This window comes from Asterias rubens, chromosome 7 (assembly GCF_902459465.1).
Source record: "Asterias rubens chromosome 7, eAstRub1.3, whole genome shotgun sequence".
NCBI classification, from domain to species: domain Eukaryota; kingdom Metazoa; phylum Echinodermata; class Asteroidea; order Forcipulatida; family Asteriidae; genus Asterias; species Asterias rubens.
The window spans coordinates 3887237-3903008 of record NC_047068.1 but is presented as its reverse complement, the minus strand read 5'-3'; the positions used below and the strand labels follow the sequence as shown (position 1 = coordinate 3903008).

The 15772-nt window shown below is 40.8% G+C and overlaps 1 protein-coding gene across 1 annotated transcript in view; it reads left to right on the top strand.

The window, feature by feature from the left end:
- The window catches only part of LOC117292312 (flocculation protein FLO11-like), a 33230-nt gene extending 19581 nt beyond the window's left edge, over positions 1–13649 (top strand). The window contains exons 3-6 of the mRNA XM_033774334.1: positions 4151–7606; positions 8178–8271; positions 10246–10295; positions 11313–13649. Coding sequence (XP_033630225.1) covers positions 4226–7606; positions 8178–8271; positions 10246–10295; positions 11313–11345 — 3558 coding nt within the window. The 5' untranslated portion in view covers positions 4151–4225 and the 3' untranslated portion in view covers positions 11346–13649. The remainder of the gene's footprint in view (positions 1–4150; positions 7607–8177; positions 8272–10245; positions 10296–11312) is intronic.
- The last annotated feature ends 2123 nt before the right edge of the window (positions 13650–15772 follow it).

Genomic DNA, 15772 nt, shown 5'->3' with positions numbered 1-15772 from the left:
TGTCCACTGGCTTTAAAGGCAGTGGACACTATTGGTAATTACTCAAAATAATTATTAGCATAAATCCGTACTTGGTAACAATGGGGAGAGGTTGAAAAACGATAGTATAAAACATTGTGAGAAACAGTTCCCTCTGAAGTAATTTTCCACAAATTTGATTTCGAGACCTCAGAATAAGATTTTGAGGTCTCGAAGTCAAGCATCTGAAAGCCCCAACTTCGTGTGACAAGGTTGTATTTTTCCCATTATTATCTCGCAACTTCCACGACCAATTTAGCTCAAATTTTCACAGGTTTGTTATTTTATGCATATTGAGAGACACCAAGTGAGAAGACAGGCCTTTGACAATTACCAATAGTGTCAAGTGTCCTTAAACAATAAAAATTTACTTTCAACGTTAGCAGAACTAGAGTCTTTAAGTACATGGGATGTACGTTCCATACTGAATGTATAATTACAGATGTAGGGTCATCGTTTGGTTTTTGTCACTGAATGCTGACTGACTTTCAGCCAAAATTTTCAAGAAAGATACAATAAAAGTCACCTGTGAATTTTGTCAATATAAAAAGGGCCAATCATAAACGTATAATAATAAATACATAGTACATGTAGTAGTAGTATCTCGTTGAATTGCAGTTCCTTACTTTTTAACCCTGACCCTAAGCGGAACCTCTTCATCAGGGTTTGGGTGTAATAAGGAATGATCGAGTGCCGTTTGGGGAATATATATAATTACCATTCTGCCAGGAAATGTTGAAGAACTGGGAAGGTCATTAGTATACGGATGTCTCCTAAAATATCTTTACATGTGCAGTTCCTTTGTATTTTGCGTCTTCCTGAGAGTCTGTCGGGTTGGCATAGTGGTAACTTTCCTTGCCTTCCACCTCTGGGACCTCCGGGCGAATCCCTCAGGGGGCTTGATTGGTTTGGGTTTTCAGTCCCAACCTGATGGCATGGGTTTGCCCTAGAATAATTCTTGGTTTTTTTTTTCACACATCTACTAAAACTGAAGTATATATTTACTTTACAAACATCAATGTATTGGTAAAACAAAATAATATTCTCTATCTCCGATTCAATTTTCAAATCTATTGAACATAAAAAACAAAAAACAAAAAAACAATTAATTATTGATGCAAATTAATCCAAATAAAAAGTTGTACATACATTGTATGGCTACAGTACATGAGATATTTTTGTATACTTTTATTTTCTTTTTACTATACTATCCTGCTCAAATAATTTATGTACAGTACAGGAAATGTACATTGCAATTGTGTAATCTAAATTGCCAAACTGTAATTCATTCAATAATTCCCTCTCAGATTTCTGTGGCGATGAAGATAAACCATGGCACATGTGAAAACAAAATTATAAAATTATTATTTAGAGGCAATCATTCACAACCACAAGGGTCTCTGGCCTGCAGGCTGTAAACCATATGTCCCCTGGGGGCATTAGCCCTTTGTACTCCATACCATAATAGTATTTACTCTACAGTAGTGTGCTCAAGAGCAAGCGTAGTGTATTGCAGTCCTTTTCAGCGAACGTCAGTGAGATTTTGACTGGCGAGAAACTTATAAATGCCCTGTACAATACACTGTACAATAAAACTGTAGTGGTTGTGAATCATGTTTTGAAACTAGGTCTTTGTTGCTGATGTGTAGTGTGAAATCATAACAAGAGATACACAAACACATTGTGCTGGGAGCTACATGCAGTGCTTTGGATTATTACAGCGTCGTTTGATTGCAAATTACATGTCTGATTATGTGTGTACATTGTAAATGTAGGTTGTGAATGTACTGAACATATTGTTAAGTTGTAAATTCAAGTTACATTGTAACATGCAGCAGGCGTTTAACTCGTAAGGACATTCCTTACATGGAAGGTATGATGTGTTGCAATATTGTTCATGAAGGAAAGCAAATAACTGTTCAAAGGATTTGTTATTTATATTCAATCCAATGTTTGTGTAAACTTGATGTAAATCTTGTCAGGGCTACAAATTTACACTGAACCAACGGCCTGAGGCCAGTCATTTTAGCCCTGAGGTCAGCCATTTAAATCCTGAGTCCAGACATTTTAGCCTCGGGCCAGTAAACCCCAGGACCAAGGACATGTAGTCCAGCAATATTATGTTTTACAATCGAATAACAACGAGTAATAAATAACTTAATTACAATTAGGCCAAAATGTTGACTTTGAGTCTGATAAAAATATCTTTCAGTTCTGTTGAGTATCGAATGTACCTTTTATTGCTTAACCGAAAAGACAAATGACATACAATGATACATTTTCAGGATACAAATGAGAATGTAATTCTTGTGAATGTGAAGGTGACCCAAAGAGACAGCTTTGTTAACTATTTCTCAAAGATTTTGTGACATGTACATTGTGTAATGTACATGTGTCGCATGAGTTTAAATATTTTCTTAGTGCTTCTTGAAATCAAACCAGTTCAGAAGTAAAACTGTACTAATCTGTCCATGTTCGCATCATCAAATCTGACAATCTCCCTGATGATGGAAACTATTTCCCCTGTTAATGTTGATTCTAATTATATACCTTCCAAATTGTTGTACAAAATCTTCCTGATTGCAAAACGGCAGCTCTTCTTTTAACATGTTTTAAAGGTGTTCGTATCTGACTTTTCAATGTTGGCAGGTAGGCCTGAGTGGTAAAGCAGTTGTCATGAAATAACAAGAAACGATGCCCAATTTCATACTGCTGCAAAACAATTGTCTGCTAAGTAGAAATTAGCAGAATAACAGTCACATACATGTATTGTACATGTGACATAGTAGTTTGGCTGGTAACCTTATTCTAGTAAGCATAATTTTGTTGTGCTTAGCTGCATTTTGTGTTTAAAAGCAGCTCTATGAAATTGGGCCCAGGCGTTACAAAGTTAGACCCAGGCAGTTGGGACACCACAGACTCACGGAGGTAGAAATCTAGAGCCAATGACAATGTACAAGCAGCCTACTGAGATGGGGTTTGACAGACAAAGCTGTTGGCACCCTTATAGATGACATTGAAACTCACATACCATAGGTTTAATGTTATGACCTTGTGGTATTATTAACTTGGCTGGTATTTCACCCGCTTTGGGAGATGACTTGGGATTCCTACATATTGCATGGGAAGCGAGGGAAGGGCAATGCTGGTTTAGTTTTTCTTTGAATATATTGCTGATATTTTCCTGCTGTTTGAGAGAAAGAGTACGTTACAGTCTTGTGGATCAATAAGGATTGTAGGGTAGTTGATTTATCTGGTAGTAAAAATAAAATAAAGCTCTCTGATTCTGAGGGAATCTATGAATCTCCATTTAAAGGCAGTGGACACTATTGGTAATTGTCAAAGACCATTCTTCTCACTTGGTGTTTCTCAGCATATATGCATAAAATAGCAAACCTGTGAAAATTTGAGCTCAATTGGTCGTCGAAGTTGCGAGATAATAATGAAGGAAAAAACACCATTGTCACATGAAGTTGTGTGCGTTTTAGATGGTTGATTTTGAGACCTCAAATTCTAAATATGAGGTCTCGAAATCAAATTCGTGGAAAATTACTTCTTTCTCGAAAACTATGCCACTTCAGAGGGAGCCGTTTCTCACAATGTTTTATACTATCAACCTCTCCCCATTGCTCGTAATCAAGAAAGGTTTTTTGATAATAATTATTTTGAGTAATTACCAATTGCCTTTAACACAAATGTTGTATCTTGATTTTGCAAACATGTACAACATTTTGTCAGATTGAAGCTCATGTGGGACGGAGGTGCTATTTGAGTACCTTTTTTGTGTGTTTGGACACAACATGATTCACTTTTGCTGCTGCATCGCAGGCTTGGAGGCCAGGGTTTCTGTTGCCCTGGTACTTATACCCTTTTTTAACTTCAAGACTTTCCAATGGAAGCGCCTTTCCAAAACAAAAATGGCCTTGCCCTCTCAAAGGTTCAAAATATCAGACACTTCTGGTCACAACCAGAATGTATTTTTAGTCAGGTGGGACTATTGGATTTTACTGGCAGAGAACATAATTGTTACCAGGTGTTTTCAACCCACATTTAATTCTTATGAGGCAGTTGTGCTATTTAGCCAGATACAATTTTCTCAAATTCAATTATTGTCTTTGTTTGTTGTCCACAGGTCTGTCCATGTGTGTGATGGGACTTAAGACTTGAAGCACCACCGCCTGATACAAGTAGACCTTCCTCATCCATTATGGAGCATCCACCAGCAGGAAGTAACCATCTCACCTCGCCCCCTTACGCCCAGCCGTATCATCCAGTCCAGCAGCCGTACGGGCGAGGAGAACAAGAGTACAGTGGGTACCCGCAGAAAATGAGCGACCCGTATTATAGTTCTCAGCGTTCCAGCTCCACCACCCCGATCTACCCAACGCCACTACCAGCACTCATCGAACCCGGTCAGAATTTCGCTTCGGGGAGTCAGGATGGACCTAAGCTGAGTGGACAGCAGTTTGGAATGACCAGTCCGGCGTACGGACGAGGGAGCACCGAGATGGGTCCAATGATGAGGGCCTTGACAGAGGACGATATGTTCATGCCACAACCCCCTGAATATCGCTCCCCAATGCAAAGTGTTAGCACATCGTATGGACAGACCATGGGTTATACATCTCCCGATGGATCAAGAGGGGCGTATGGCTCTGGACAATACCCAAGCCCGTTCAGTCCTGGCCACAGTCCCAGGACGTCTCAGATGTACCCGATGCGCGGTCATCCCATGTCACCTCATGATAGTAGCTTTGCGTCAAGCGCATCGCAATTTCACCGACAGACTAGCCAAAGTCCACACATGAATATGGTAAGCCCGACCGGTCAGAACTCTGTGTTTAATAGGGCATCGGGTGTAACAGCGCCCTCGCCTGTTGGAATGCAGGGTCAGAGTATGTACTCGCACAGTCCAGGTTCGTCGCAGGGTGGGAGAAGCAACACCCATTTTCCATTTTGTACCTCGCCCGGGAGCCAGCATACTTCTCCGCTACCTTCCCCCAGCAGTCTTCGCTCTCCGGGGATCACCCACAGCCCGCACAACCTCGCGACCGCCTCACCGGGTCCATTCAATAATCCGTCCAATCCTAGCCCAGTAAACGTACCGCGACCAATCAAATCCCCCGTGGCAGCATTCCAAACTCCGGCTGCAGTCACTCAGTCGGGGCATCCCCTCATGTCCAAAGTGAGACCCGTCGACAACGGTGACAAAAGCTTTGGCGGAACCCCTTATGTAGAACTTGTGCACACGAGAAACGACTTGCAAAACAAGAGTCACGCTACAACTAGAGAGGGGTCCCCGGACAACCCTTATCCAAAGAAAAAGGAAGATAAATGCAGCAGTGGATCCTTGCCAAAGCTTGAGGAGATGGTTGCATTCCTCGGGGAGTCGACAACCAAGGGTATCTTAACTCCCAAAGATAACGGGACACCAGATGAAAACAGTGACGGTGTGTCAAAGGATAAAAACACTGAAGTGAACAGACATTCTGAGGGTGTAAAATCAAACGGGGAGAGGCAACCCCCAAGTGGCACGGTTCACACCGGGAGTGTTGAATCTGCGCAGAGACAAGACATCTCAGATGCCAAACAACAAATAATCATCCAAGAAACCAACAGGTGCTCTCATGGTAATGGAAGCCCTTCCCCTGGGGAGCATAAATTCACCAAAGGGGATATGAGAGGTGACAGTCCGATTACGCACAGGGCTAACGGAGATGTCAGCGACAGAAATCTGAGCATAACGCGGCACCGAGAGAGGTCCCCTAAAGGAGGACACAGCAAACAGAATGCTTTCCGCAATCAGAACGGACCAGTGAACGATTCCATCTGTCCAACACTGGCCATGAACAGTTCCTTGGACTCCATGGGCAGAAGGACCCAATCGCCACAGAGTCTAAAAGTCGGTAATGACATACTACAGGTTGATAAGAACTCAATGAGTGTCAACAACCAGCTCAAGCGGAAGTTTTCAGAATCGCGGAACGATATTTACCACAACAATGCCTTTTCTGATTATCCAAGGAATGGCGGGCAAAGTGTCACTGCTTATCCGCTAACATACACGCCTACCAATGGTAATGGTAAGGATCAGTATCGGCCAAATAGTCCAAGAAGCTCAAAGTCCCCCGGCAGGAAAAGCAAGGAGGACTTTGGTGAGGGCAATTCCCGTAAAGTACTAAAAACCTACAGTGGCAAGAAGAAACGGACAAGTGTTGACAAGCAGGGGAATGCCATTGTCTTACCGAGTCCGCTGCTTCCATTGTCGATGACGGACCCACCCAAACCAAAGGAGGAGAAGCATAGCGACCCTGAAGAGCCAGTCCTGAATGACCAGACCAAGGACACTCCGGTGGAAAGTCCTCAAACGTCAACGACAGAGACGACAACTGCATCCCGAAGTGTCACACCATCCTTCCAGAATCCAATGACCACTCCCTCCAGTCAGCGATCCACCCCCGACAAACCAGTGACGCCGAACTCTCAAGATGCTAGACCCAGTACCCCAGTCAGTCAGATCACAACGGAAGAGCCGACCACGCCAAACTCTAGCAGCAAGAAACGGGGTAGACCCGTCGGTAGCAAAAACCGACCTAAGAAAGAAGGTGAAGTTTCTAAACCAAGAAAGAAACCAGCCAAAAAGAACTTTGAGCTAAGCTTAGATGAAAAAGATGAACTCGGAAAATTCAAACATGTCAAACAATTAGTGAAAACCAGAAACGCTGACTCCCCTCAGCCATTAAAAGCAGCAATTCGTGGTCCAGTCCTAAGATTTTCAGGCACTCGTAGTGATCCGATCTCCAGTAAAGTTGTGAACAATCCTGATGCATTAGCAGCGACCGCAAATGCACCTGTTAAAAAGCGCGGACAGAAAGCAAGTAAAGTGACGGGTAAAAGCAGCAATGTTGTCAGCCGTGCTCCACTCGGGCCTGCCACAAAACACTCCTCCTTAGTGAACAATCCAGGTGGGCCATGGTTGTGTGTACTGTGCGGGAAGCCCGCCAACCACGACTCCCTGGGGGACCTGTATGGCCCCTACTACCCCCCTGGCTATCAAATCCCCGCCCCAACCCCAAACCCACAGAGTACTACAGGAAAAGCCAAAAGTGCTGTCGCTGCGGCTGCAACCAAGAAGCAGCTTCAGCAAGCCAGATCTCGCCAGAAGGGCAAGTTAAAAGCCACATCTCCACCGCCACAAGCTACTCTGACGACAAAGGCCACCAGAGGGAAAGCTTCCTGCGTTAACGCCAATGCAAGAACTCATAAATATTCGACCGACGCTGAATATCTCATGTTATTAGATCAGCCGACCACTTCCTCGGGGAGAGTGTCCAAAACGCCGAAGAGGATGACCCTTGAAATTCAGAAGCTACGAATAACTCCAAAGAGTGGAGGAGGAAGGAAGAGGAAGACAAGTGAGCATGAAGATAGGGGGAAGAGAAAGACAATTGAGCTTGCAGATAGGGGACTGTGTGACCCTAATGAGTACTGGGTACATGAGGATTGTGTTATATGGACACAAGGGGTGTATGTGGTAGGAGGGACGTTATACGGTCTGGCTGAAGCAACCAAAGCTACACAATCAGTGGTGAGTCTCATATCTTCAATAATTTGACAGTTATTTTTTTTTTTTTTTTTCAGAAGTAATTTCTAGTGCCTATCACACACTAGTGAAAGGGTAAACCTCTAAATAGTTTTCTCTACCAATCTAAAGGACAGATTACAAGTTGATGCCGCTGTGTGGTTGCAGTTTTACTTCAATCTGTTCATTTATCGGAAGTACAAGTACAAGTATTTAGGTCCATGACATTAAGTCAAATCAATGTGTCCCTAAATTTCAAACAAATCTGATCAAAGTTTCTATGTCAGTGATTTGATCACTGACATAGAAACTTTGATCAGTTGATAATTTGATCAATTTCAGTTGAAATTTAGGGACACATCGATAGACCCCTTACATAACCCCGGAACAATGCCAGTATGCAACAATGTTAGTGTGTCCTTTACCAAGGAGAAAATGCCTTGGTGCCCTTGCCCTTTCAAAAATGAAGCATACAGGCCTGTGTTAGTGCATGACCCCTCACTACCCTACCCCCAATTTACTTTGCTGACTTGTTGGTTTCTCATGTACTGTTTGTGATCCATCTTAAATATCTTAGGAGTGTGTGGAGTGCAAGGACAAGGGTGCATCTCTGGGCTGTTTAAGCAAAGGCTGTAAGAAGACCTATCATTATGTCTGTGCTGTACAAGCTGGTAAGTAGTTATCATTTTCCACTTAATTTTCCAACCTACATTTTTTTGTAAATGTTGGGTATTTTTATTTACTTATGAGGAATCATTTTCTTTTGAAAATATCATAATGAAACCTCGACTTGACAAAGGAAAGGCAAAAAAGTTTCTCATAGTACGTTTTAAGTACAGGGATTCGTGTATTACGCCAATTTAATTAAGTGTAACCAAAGTGAGGGTGGAAGGTTAAATAATCTGGTCCAGTTTTGGCATGCATTTAAATCAGTGAACATTGATTGATACTGCACAAACACTTTGGATTAAACATTTTTTTATATAATTTTGTTGGTTAAATCTTAACACTAGATTGATTCTTAACTAGGTCAGTGATTACTTTTTCAAAAAAAAAGAAGGTTACTCTCTCCAAATATAAAAACAAGTTTTCTCTCTTCAAATATTGGCGGAGTTAATTTTGCTTTAAATATTCCGAATTGGATTCCTCCTTCTTTGACTGACCTACATCTTGAAAGACAAATCAACCTGAGAGCCTTGCAGGAGGAAACAGTGGGTCATATAAGGGTCTTGACTCTAGGGAGGAAGGATGGATCTTGAGGGTATGGAGGAGGCAAGGGGAGGGGGTAGGGGGGGGGGTCTTGAGGGATGCCAAGAAGGTAAACAGCTGCAGGATGGAGTCGGGCTTGTCTCCATCATGTGATGAATCTGAAGGGTCTTGTAGCCTGTCAGTAAATACATTGACCTAGTTATTTTGTTTGGTGGGTTTATAGGAGAAGCCCAGAATGGGATCAGTTCGGTTTTTTAAAATAATTTTTCCCTCATTGTCTCACTGCTCACATGGTTGCATTTTACATGTACTGTTTAATACATTCCCAGTAAACAGTATTTCCTGGAAAACACTGAATGTTAGAGCGCCTCAAGCGTCATTGAGTGATACGAGCGCTATAAGAAGCCACTATTAAATATATTGCCTACTTTCACAGATTTACATTAAACTTACTCAGTTTGAAGATAATGATGGTATAACTTGTCTTAAAATATTACTAGCTGAGGTGCTGTAATTTTTGAGATATGAGTAAAACAAGTCACGGTGAGACGAAAATTATTTTAGCATGTAAAAACATATTAACCAGTTATGGTAAAAATACTGAGAATAAAATAATTTTTGTGACGTTGTTTTACTCATTTCTCAAAAATTACAGCAACTCATCATTCTCTTCAAACTGTATGAGTTTGATGTAAATCTGTGGACATTGTGTTTTGTCTTACAAACTGTACCCAGACCCTTTAAACTTGGAAGACAGATATAGTCTGTCTTTTTATAGACTACAAATGCGCAGTAAGAGAAGAGGCCGGCCGAGTCACCATAGAGGTTACAAAACCGTTTCCTGTCCCATGTCCGATCTTCCTTAGTCACTCTCTAACAAAGAAATTTGGTTTCTATAACATCACTCCAAATATGTCTCCTTTTTTATTGAATTTAATAGGTGGTTCAATGCGTCGTATTTTAGACCGCGTGAGGGTGCTCTCAAACATATTTGTATCACTTCCGGTGGTATATTCATTCATACCAAAAACAGTTATTAAAGACTGGAACACATTACTACCACAGACATCATATCCTCAATGGAAAAAGACCTTTAAAGGGGCCAATATAATCTGCATCTAAAGCAACGTAAAACTACAGCGCATCAAAAGTGGCAGAACATCGATTAAAACTGTGCAGGACGAATCATGTGTACCCCTGAAAGTTATAAAAATACTATTGACAACCCTCACGCGGTCAAAAATATGGCGCATTAAAGAACAAAATTAATAAGAGCTTAGCAGATATTTTTGTTAAGCATAAATAAGCGGGGCAACCAGTCAATCTCTCAACAATTTTGTTCAGATTTTTACTGGTATTATTTGAAACTTGCTCAGCGCTACGCTTTTCTGTTCAGCACTTTTCACGGAGCTAACACTTATGTTCTCTCTTTTTAGATTGCCAACTACAAGTGGACAACTACTCAATGATATGTCCGCAGCATAAGGTAAAATGCGTTTATAGATTGTAAAGACAAAGTATTGACATTTGTGTGCCCTAAAAAATTGACCATAGTTGGTTAGGTTTATTCTATACACTCCTTCCCCAGCTGTCGATTTCACAAAACTTTTCCTAACTTAGGATTAATTATGAAACTTAGGACGAGTTCAGTTCCCTATCGGACGACGTAGGATGCATTTAACCCATCATAAGTTAGGACGGGTTACTCGTCATAACTCGAGATAGAATTAATCCTAGCGTTTCGTGAAATCGGCTGCTGTACCATTATTCAGCATTAGCAATAACCAAACCTCGACCCAGTTTAATGGCTCTGTTTACCGCCGAATTCTGCGCTTACGGTCGCCATTCTCCGTTTACCTTGCAAGCGCCAAATTTCTGGCTTAGCTGTGTGAGCCAAGAATGCCTAGTATTGTTGAATACTCACGCGTTCAAGAAAAAATTCCATGCCAACCTTTGAAATACGCTTGACGTTAGCATAAAATTCCTTAGTTCCGTAAGCACTGATTATTTGCTAACGGTAAGCAGAGCCAGGATATCCGGTTCAGATGACATGCAGAACATGTATCTATGAATCTATGCCATACCGCCTTAACCATGATCAACAGAATCACTCAAAATCTGTCATTGGATTCTGATGGTTTGTAGGTCAATCATAACTTCCTAAAGCCAACCCCCCCCCCCCCCCCCCCCCCAAGTTTTGTTGTTGTGTGACAGCAGTTTTGCATTTGAGTTGTAGTTATATACGTTTTGGGTTGTTTTTGTTTTTAGGCTATAATATTTGTTGTTCTGAAATCCTGCTTTCAGGTTTTTGTGTCTTTTGTGCTGTACCAAACGTGGATCTTTGTGCATACTTTTAATAGTAATAATATTTTTGCATTATATAGCACTCAATAAATTTGGAATCGTGAAGATTGATACTTTATTGTTTGCAAGAATTGACCACAAGGTTTTCAATATTGTCTTTTTCTTTTTAATTCACACTCTTGTTTCCCTTTATTTTCAGGATAAAGTTGTGAAAATGAAGGACTTGACGTGATACACAGTGACCAGAGGATAAAACTTTGTACAGTATTTCAACGCGTTGACCTGGTGCCAAGCTTGGAGTTGGTGATGTCTGCCAGAGACTTGAACCTTTAACCTTTAACCTTTCGCTGACCTCCAGGCTGTAAGAGTTGACCTTGATGTGGGGTCAGTTACTGTTGGCCCACCCTGCGGGGTCAGTAAGCTGTATTTAAGAACAGGATATCCTTTTTCACTGGTACTCTGTCATGATGGGCTTCAATGCATTGAGTTTGGGAAGTGGTCCCTACTGATAGCCTTGTTCATAAAACTTGTAAAAAAAAGTTGTTTAATGTCTTCATTTTTTCAAACAGTGTTTCATGAAAAGTTTAAAAAAGAAAAATGATTCGTTACATTTAATCTATTCTAGATCTGTGAATAACTGTTAGCTTCTTTCCTGTGTGTGTGGTTTTGGTTTTTTTAATTTTTTATTTATTTTGTTGTTGGTAGAGTCAGTCATAGCAGAGTACATTTTAGCAGCAGACTTTCTGAGGTGTGATTTGATTTAGTGCCAACAGCAAGCAATGCCCAGGTTCCATTTCATTTCCAATTTCAACACAAAGTACCTGATGACTGATCTGACCTTTATGGTTTGAGTAGTCAACGAATCTCATTCCAAGTGTCAACGATTCACAACAATTTTTTCTATAAAAAATGTAGTGAACCTTGTGAACACACATCTTGAAAAGTCTAACAACTTAAGACAGGTTCAAGTGAGGGACTCAAGTCGACCATTGGGCAATTTTGCGTGGTACCCAGGGTATTGCATGCGTAGGTAACCATGGTATATTGACTAGTGATTGACAAATTGTCGCCGCTCGAACTTGAACATTGTTGAAGATTTTGTTAGTGACAATTTTGTTTTTCCCCTGAAGTTATTTCTTGTTATTTCGTGTTAACTTCCATTGTTGTTGCGTTTACATGCAACTTTCTTATGCCAGCCAAAGAAATGCAAGTATTTAAGCTGACCACCTCCTCCTCCCTTCCAAAGGCAGTCAAATTATTCACTCTGAAAAAGACCACCGCTGTAAAAACCCACCCGGGTACACTATGCGTAATGTGTGTAATCACATCACTCCACACGACGCCCTATGCAGAGGCCTCCGCATGCAGATATAGTGGTACGAGTGAGGATGACTTGTGCGCAGTAGTCGTACAGCGGGTGTTGGGCGATCTGACCGTGTGTACGGGTGGGTCGTGCGGTGTGATTACACACACACTACGCACAGTGTATACGGGTGGGTTTACAACAGCGTCTTTTTCAGAGTAAATAATGCGACTGCCTTGAGCAAGGCTAGTTTTATAGAAGTATTTAAAATTAGCTTCAAATGTCTGTTTGAGCCTGTCGAAAGAAATTGCGCTGGATCAGATTCTGACAGATTCTGACTCTTTCTGCTTGTTGCGAATAAAAAGATGCAACCAATGATTGATTTCAGATGGCAGGCCTACAATTTTATCTTACGAGGTGGCAAGGAAATGCAAAGAGCATTTTCATTTGAAAACCATAAACCTATGACAGAAAACCTTTTTTAGGGGCAGCATGGCCAAGACCAAGGCAACGGATATCGTTGCCTCTGTGCCCCCTCTGCGGATTGCATGTAATTTCAGGCCTCCAATGGTGAATCTACATGTACAAGCTAAATGGGACTTTCAAAGTATCAGACTCTGTTTAAGTTCAAGTTACGCCTCCTCAGATAGAAACATTTTGAAACAGTTTGTTCAGCTGGATCCTTGAGTACTGGTTTGGAAATCAGTCAGGCTTCATGTTTAAACAAAATGGTTTACTGCCTATCGTAGTCAGGTTAAGATAGGTTTGGACTTTGCACAGAAAACTGTCCCTTGAAAAAACTGTGGCATCAGAGTGTTTTTTATATTTCTTTTACAGTTAGAAACTTTCTTTTAGGTACTTGTAAGAAAAGAAAGAAGAAAAAAAAAGAATACTTATAAATGAAGAGCGGTGTATATTTAATGATTGTTGTAAACAATAAGTGGTGTTTGTGGTTTTGTTTGTTGATGCAGATTATGTGTACGTGCCATAATATGTTTTACATGGTAGTGTACATAGGGGTAGAACACAGAGAGAGAAGTGCCATATTAACAGGGTATACTGTTTACCCGCATCGGGAGTTGAAGGTACCAATAGACCCTATGCATAATGCGCAGTGCACATACATGTACACGCGCATCTCCTGTCTGCTATTTCGGGTGTCAAAACGTGCACAAAAGGAATGGACTCCCCCAAAGAGACAGAAATGCTTGATGCGCATTGCTCGAAGGTGGGTAAACAAGTGAGTTGCGCATTTTGCATAGGGTTTACATACTGGGGTGCTTTGAAATACCTTTACCCTCATCGGGAATTTAAGGTACCCATTGGGGTGTTTTGAGGTCCTGATGAAGAAAGTGTGGTTTACATGTTTTATTGAAAGTAGGTTTTCTGGATCAGGACTCGTGGGTTTACCCCCATCGGGGGTACTAATACATTTATGTACCTCCACTGGTTCCTGATCGAAGCCCATTTATACAGCCCTCAGTCTGGAGTGACAGGTACCGATCAAGAAATTATTATACCTCAATCAAGAATGCTTCACCAATAATCACTATCTTCCTCTATCCCCCAAATTTGGACAAATTGGTATTTTAATTTTCGTTGATTATTGTTAAGATCCATGAGAATTTTAGTGCTTTATTTTATTCTGGATGATGAGATTACGGGCTTTTGTTGTCATTCATACTTATGTTTACATCTGCCTTGGCCCAGTTTCATGAAGCCTGTAAGCACATAAGTATGCTAAGCACAGACAAATTTTGCTTATCAGAAACTGGGTACCAGCCAAGATGCCATCAAGTTTATATTGTTGCATCTTGTGCACCACTCAATGATTGTTCAGCAGAGAAATTAACTAAATTGTTCATGTCCCTTCCCTTTATCAATGCATCATTCTTTTGACGACTAGTTTAATTCACCCATATTCTTACTTCTGCAAAGCCAGCAAATGTTAAGTCTGGCTCTATCTATTTCCTACATGAAAAAAAAACAAGTTCAAAAAGAAAGCCACCCTCATCCTCTTTAAAAAAAAAAAAGATAAAAAGAACGCCGATCAGGTGGTTTTATTTTATTTACTTGGCTTAATAAAGCTGACAGAGAGATTGCCGTCACATAAACTGCCCCAACTTTTTTTCTCCAATAGAAGTCAAAGTTCTACCTCATTGGATATTTGAAATACCTTGGGAGGCTTGAAGAAACTGAAAGTTAAGATGCCAATTGTTTGTCATATCATCAATGTTTATAGTAGTCTTGGCCCAAGACGGTTGTAAATCGCTCTAGCGCGCTGCATTATTTAAGAGGGCACGCTGATATGGTTTACAACTGAGTGCAGTACACTATCCACTATCCATCACTGACGTCTTGGGCCAAGACTATGTTTCATGTAAACTTTTGACTGAGATATTGTCAACAGGATTTCTTCTGACCTGGGAACAATGCCCAATTTCATAGCTCTGCTAACCGCTGAATGCTGCGCTAAGGATCTAAACTTGTAGACCCATTGGGGTTACTTGATATCAACCCTAGCTGGGTGTATGTAAAGAACTTTCTTTTATCACAATCATATAAGAATCAAAACATGTCTTTTATTTATGGAGTTACAAGCGAAGCTAAGGTGTTACTTAATCTTGTTTTATTGATGTTTTTTGTATGTTTATAATACAGTTAAATGCATTAAAACAATCTGTATTATGAAGAAAAACAGTTTGCATTAAAGAGATATACAGAAGGTGAACTGTGTTGGACTATCTCACGTGTTTGTCCTTAATTTATACGATGACTGCTCTATATTCCGACAACCCTATGTTCTAAAACCTCTGCTCTATGATGTCATGGCGGAGTAATTTAGAGCATCCAACTCATGGTGGTTAAGTCATCCCTGTATGGGTTCGAATCCCTGTCATGACATTTGTGTCCTTGAGTAAGATGCTTTACTTTAATTGCTTCTCTGCACCCAGGTGTATAAATGGGTACCTGTGAGGGTAGAGCTTGATATTGTGTATAAAAAAGGAACAGGAGCTCCAGGGAGCTAAGAACGATGAAAGGAATGTTCATTGGCCCAATGAACAGGGCTTGAATGTAAGGAGCATTGAGACGTTATTGTGAAGTGCGCTATACAATAACTAGTTATTTTTACCCATCACTCCAATTCTCACACAGTTTTACAGGGAATTGGGCACTGAGAGGCTGTTTGTCTGAGTAGGGAGAATCATGGTAGGGCGTTCTGAACATCCAAGAAGAAAATTTATATTTGTCTTTGCCTTCGCCTTCTTCCAAAGATGTCCAGTTTTAGTTATTATACAGGGGAAGAAAAGTTACATAGGGAAATGACATATTATATTAACAGGATGAGAAATAAT